General features: G+C 38.4%; 1 protein-coding gene across 1 annotated transcript in view; it reads right to left on the bottom strand.

Moving 5' to 3' along the window:
* The window catches only part of FAM160A1 (family with sequence similarity 160, member A1), a 234,748-nt gene that overhangs the window by 210,789 nt on the left and 17,707 nt on the right, over positions 1–6,252 (bottom strand). Inside the window, exon 2 of the mRNA XM_006870881.1 lies at positions 5,371–5,997. Within this exon, the coding sequence (XP_006870943.1) occupies positions 5,371–5,997 (627 nt within the window). The remainder of the gene's footprint in view (positions 1–5,370; positions 5,998–6,252) is intronic.

Here is a 6,252-nt window from a genome sequence, read left to right as displayed (position 1 = left end):
AAAAAAAATCAGCTGGAATCTAATTGTAGAACTGGATATAAGATCATATTAAGGGAAGACTTCAGGCAACGTGGCGGACATAGCAGGAATGTTACAGGGACCCTCGTCAACAAAAATACGAGACCAAATGAAGCAAACAGAGACAAAACTTCTGGTACCCTGAACTTCTGAGAAAAGTTGAGAAAAACGAATTGAGCGCAGGTAAGGAGGAGTAACTGAGCAGGGACTGTGAGAGAGGAAGACTGGTGAATGACCTGCCAGATGCCGGTGACCATCTCATGAGCAGCTTTGGCAACAGAAAGTAGCCTGGCAGAGCAGATAGATTCACACAGGGAAAAGTGCTATTCCTTCTGTTTCCCCTTGCTTCCTTGGTGATCAGAGGAGTAGCCAGCTCCCATCTTTACCTATCTGCAGCACAGACTGTTCTCTGGGAATTCAGAGCCACATGGTTGGGAGCCAAGCCAGGGCAAGGCAGGAGCCAGCTGCACTATTTTGGTGCATCACTTTGGTGGATTCAGGTGGGCTCAGCTCCTGACCTATGGAACCTGCAGAGTCACCAGACCAGCATTTAACCAGTCACTCTGCCTGAGCTGCCCTGTGGTCCTCATAGACACTGAAACCAGTTCCATCAAGGGCCTCCATGAATTACTTGCAGACTGAGTTCCGTGAACATAGATAACACTGAGGCTGACAGAAACTCCATGTAGGGCCAGGAACGCTGCTGCCACATCATTTCCACACCTGCCTTTCCAACTCCTCGACTTGCAGGAGCCCCCAGAATCTTCTACTGCTTTTTGTTTTCTTTTTCGGTTTGGTTTCTTCCTTTTCTTGTTTCATTATTTCTTGTTTACTCTTTCTCCTCCTTCTTCCCTTTCCATTCCCTTGAGTTTTATCTTTTTCTACCTCTGCTTTTGTGTTTCCTTCTTTTCGTCTCTTTATCATTTATGCTCTTAATCTCCTTTGATCTGTCTTTATGACTCTACATTCTCTCGCTTTTCATCTTCCCTCTCTCTGGTTTTTCTAAGTGTCTTTATTATTATTATTTCTTCCTCTTATTTCCTCTCTTATATTTCTTTTCTATAGCCCCATTTTCCTATCTCTCTTTTTTTCTTTTTAGGTATTCTTAAAATTCCCCCCCACCCCCAATTTCTTCTTTTTATTTTCTCTGTTATTTTATTCTTTGGTAGCTGCATTTTCCTGCAGCTCTTTTGTTATAATCATTGTATTATTATTTTTTTTTTTTTTGGCTGCTGTCTGTTTTGAGTTCATTATTCTCTTTGTGATTTTCTCTTTTAATTGTTGGTTCCTTGTTTTTTCATTCTTGTTTGTTTTCTTGTATGTGTATGTGAGAGAGGTTTTCTCTTTCCCACTGGACAGGAGACAGCAAACATGCCCATGCTGTCTACATACAAGCTGATCCTTTGGAGCTCCATCCACTGGGCAAGAGTCAATATCAGCTCCTATACCACCTGATCATCAAAAGACAGCAGCCAACACCAGCCATACCCACCAAAACTGAGGCACACAAATGCCAAACAAAAACAGTGTGCTTCTTCTAACTACTCCATTCTCTAACTACTCCCAAAAAAGACAGCTAGTGAGAGTCTAAGGTAACATAAGCATACAATCATCAATCAAATACAAGTGCAACAATCCCACAATGCCCCAGAGGCAACACACAAATTCAATTCACACAAAGAAACATGAGAGAATGGTTCAAACAAATGGCCAGCTTGCAGAGCCAGAAAACATTTCTAAGGAAGAAAAGGTAATGGAACTCATTGAAAAACAATTCAAAATAATCACATCTAGGTATGTTCAGATGATTGACAAAAAGATGGAGGAAAGCAAGGAAAACACAAAAAATCTTTAGATGCACTCAGGAAAATATTAGACATACAAACAGACAAAATTAATGCAAATTATGAAACAATAAAAAACCTGTGATTAGAAATCCAGAAGATCAATACTAAGATTTCAGAAATGGAAAATACATTGAAACAGCAAAGGAGCAGATTGGAAGCAATGGAAGCCTGAATTAATGAGCTTGAAGATAAATCTCTCAATACTAATAAAATACAAGAACAATCAAACAGAAAACATCCAAAGAAAGTCTAAGAGTTATGTGGGACACCTGGAAGAGGAATAATTTACAGTTGGATCAGAATTCCAGAGCAGAAAAAGACAATAAAAACCACACAGAAAATTGTTGAAAGAAAATTTCCCTAACAATATGAAAGACAAGAAGCTAAGCATACAAGAAGCAGAGAGAACCTCAAACAGGATAGATCCTAAAAGAAAATCACCAAGACATATCACAATCAAACTTTCAAACACCAAAGACAAGGAAAGAATCCTGAGAGCGCCTAGGGAAAAATGAAAAGAGTGAGTCAGTAAGAGTAAGCTCTGATTTCTCAGCAGAAACTAGGCAGACAAGAAAGCAAAGGAATAGCATATATAAAGTTCTTAAAGAAAACAACTTCCAATCAAGAATCATATGTCAAGCAAAGCCATCCCTCAAATGAAGACATTTTAGGTAAAGAGAAATTAACAAAATGTGTAATGACAAGGACAACTTTATAAAAAAATGTTAAAGTGTGTTTGTTTTCTGAACTGAGAACCAACAATAGCAGACAACAATCTGAGATAAACATACATGACAACATGGACCCAAAACTCAATGTAGATACACACAAGTCTTTAAAGTAAAACAAATCTACAAGACTGAAAATATAGAATCAAAGATATAAATTTATAATGAAGTCAACTACAAAGAAAAACAAGGGAAGTGTGTAGATACAGAACTTCTAAATGGCGAGGAAGTCAAGTAGATTTCAAGATAAAATAGATTGTTTAAATGTAGAAAAAAATTTTTTTTTTTAATTACAGGGTAATCTCAAAGAAAATGAAAGCACCTGCACATAAAATAAACAGAGAGGAAAGGCAGAAAGATTTAGTAAACATTAACATAACAGAAATGAGAATGAAAAGAAAACCCACAAACAAAATGAACTCAGTGCAGAAAATTATGTACAACAAAGAAACCAGCAGCACCATCCACACATATACACACACACAAACACACAGTGAAAATGACAGCAATCAATTCATAACTGTTGATAATTACACAATTAAATGCATCAGTCAAGAGATAGGGAGTAAAGGATAGATAAGAAATCAGGTTCCTTTAATACTCTGTCTACAAGAGACACAAAAATGATGGAGACAGTCTAAATGATCACTAGAAGAACGGTCAAACAACTTTGGTACATACACACAATGGAATACTATGCAATGTAAAGAATAACAATGAATTTGCAAAACACCTCACAACATGGATGAACATGGAGGATATTATGCTGAGTGAAATTAGTCCATCACAAAAGGACAAATGTAGCATGAGACCAATGTTGAAAACGTTAAGAAAAGGTTTTCTTGATAAAAGAACCATTCTATAATGGTTACAAAGGGAGCGGAAAAATTATTCACTGGCTAGAGGGTAGGTAGACACATATTAACATGGGTGATGAGGCAGGCAACATACAACAAGAAGGAAATTGGCAGAGGAATGATGAAGGTAGGAGACACAGAAGGAATGCAAGAATTAAATTGAACAGAGAAAAATACTGTTAACTGATGGTACAAGGCGGCAACTGCAATAATTGTAATGAAGCTAAGTATATGATTTTTTTTAATGTAAAGCTGATGATATGCTCTGTAAACCTTCACTCAATTCACAATAAAAACTTAAAAATAAAAAATACCCTTACATTTTCTGCTATGAGTTTTATGGTTTTTAGTTTTCACATTTAGCTCCTTGATCCATTTTCAGTTAATGTTCATGGTATGAGGTATAGTTCCAGCTTCATTCTTTTGCATAAGAAGTTAAGGAAACATTCATAAGATACTCGGTGAATCAGATTTATCAGTAGAAATAGTAGTCTGTAATATGAAGATTTCTGCTTTTGAACCTCCAAGTGAAATGCAATGTTACTCAACAGAGCTGCTATTAGCATTTTTCGCGGGTCAATTATTCACTGTGGAAGCCCACAAACTGTGCAATCCCACAAACTACTAGCAGCTCTGATTCCTGCACACTAAAGACAGTAGTACCCCCCACCCCACCACAACCTCATGCCCCCATGACAACCAAATACACCTCATACACATTTCTAAATGCCCTCCTGTGGTGAGTCACTCCTGATCAAGAACTACCTATACAGCATCAATTAATAATGAATCTAATCTATTTATAGAAACTTGCCTGTCCTGTTCTAGCAAATCTCACTTACACCAAACCAAATCTACTACCAATGAGTCAATTATAACTCATACCAATCCTACATAGGGCTTCTGAGACTGTAAATCTTTATGGGGACAGACAGCCTCATCTTTCTCCTGAGGAGCAACTGATGGGTTTGAACCATCAACCTTGTGTTTCACAACTCAAAGCCTAGGCCATGGCATCTTAGGGGTCCTGTATATTAATCCAGCAGAACCATGCATATTTAAGGGTTACAAAGTTTACAAGAATTGTGAGATGATTGGTTAAAAACAAAATAGACATTGGAAACAAGAAAATTAGTTTGCTCATTGAGTTAGGGAAATATAAACAGCTGTTGTTCAGTTTATTCAACAATCTAGGAGATATAAATCTATAAAGTTGTTATTTAAATTCCTCTTCCAAAGGTACCAATGACACCAAAAAAAAAAATAATCAACGCTCTAAAGTATCGTAAGAGTCCCAAACCACTCTCATTATTTTCTGGTACTGTGATTGGGCCTGGGCTACTCCAATACCTGCAAAGAATTTCACATTTTATTTCTCATTACACCAAGTATCAAGAAACTACACAGAGTAGAGAACACTACGTATTCCATCAAATTTAAAATAAAAGTATATATTTAAAATAAAATCAATGTTTTCGATTTACTATTAGCGGCCATTATCTTGCCGAGAAACAAATTATTTTGCAAAAACAGCTGTGAAAGGTCTCACCACATGCCATGATTCAGTGGCACAAAATCAACCTGAAAAGCTAAGAATATAGAAAGTGCAGGTTTTAGCAATCTCTCAGGATATGTGCTAAGAAAAATGAAAATAGTTCCAAACACAACAAATACAAGCTAAGAAACGGTAACACAGATGGCTTCCCATGTTGGCTTCTTTTGCACCGTTACTGCACTGTTAAATAGCTTCTCAACTTAGATTCCTCTGCTCTCTCAAAAAGATTTCCTGTAAGCATCTTTTTATGAAAGATGCCAAGTGCACCTTGCTGAAAGGGAAAAAAAAATTAAGTATTTTATATTATCACAGGAAATAAAAATAAAAAAGAATAGCTGGAAAACATGCCAATGACAGGAACTTACTGGGCAGAAGTAGGTGTTCTCCACGATGTGATGGGCCACCATGCTGTTCTCAGCAGAAAGAGACATGATAAACAGCAAAGCATCCCGGGCCTGCTGGCCTACTGTCCCCTCCCGGTGAATGAAGGGAATCAGAAGGGAGAAGATGAGGAAGTTGGCAGCCCCTTGATCTTCACTAGTATGGAAGAAGAGTTCCAGAATGGATGGATCTTTGGCAAGAATGGAGCAGAGCTGATTAAGCAGGACAACCAGTTTCCCTTCCACAGCAGGGGTGGTTGTTCCTGAGCAAGAACTCAACAACATCATCAGGGGCTTCAGAATAGGCTTGTGGTGCAGAAGAGGCTGGTGCGACTGGGTGACCAACATCTCATACATCTTGAGCTGCTCTAGTTTAGTCTCATCTGTAAATTCTCGTCTCAAGCTCCAAAGGAAGAGTTTCTCCATAATGTTCTCAGAGACCACAAACTCCAGAATTGGTCCCATTGCAGCATCTTTGGCTTGCTCTTCAATCAGCAAGAAGAGCATGTGTTCCACATAATTCTGCACAGCGCTGGCCTCATCTGGAGGGATGGATCCATATTTTGCCTGAGTATTCTTCAAGGGGTCATGCTTCTCTAAGATTTTCACAACCTGTAACCAAATCAAACATTTGTCATCCACCTGATGTTTATAATACTTACAAAAACATACTGCCCCCCCCCTCCATACACAGAGTAGATAGGGATGGGCAACTTGGACATTGGCTACCCAAAATGGGGGGCAAGAAAGTATCTGACTTACAAGCTTTCAAAAGGGAGCCTATATCCAGAGGACACGGAGGAAGGTAGAATCTCCACTGAGTAGTATCCAATCTGTCTGGGCGGGGCTGATGAAAGGAGATGTGGA

This window comes from Chrysochloris asiatica, unplaced genomic scaffold (genome assembly GCF_000296735.1).
Source record: "Chrysochloris asiatica unplaced genomic scaffold, ChrAsi1.0 scaffold00155, whole genome shotgun sequence".
In the NCBI taxonomy this organism is placed as follows: Eukaryota; Metazoa; Chordata; class Mammalia; order Afrosoricida; family Chrysochloridae; genus Chrysochloris; species Chrysochloris asiatica.
Note: the sequence above shows the minus strand (reverse complement) of the source record. Positions and strands in the feature narration are given on the sequence as shown.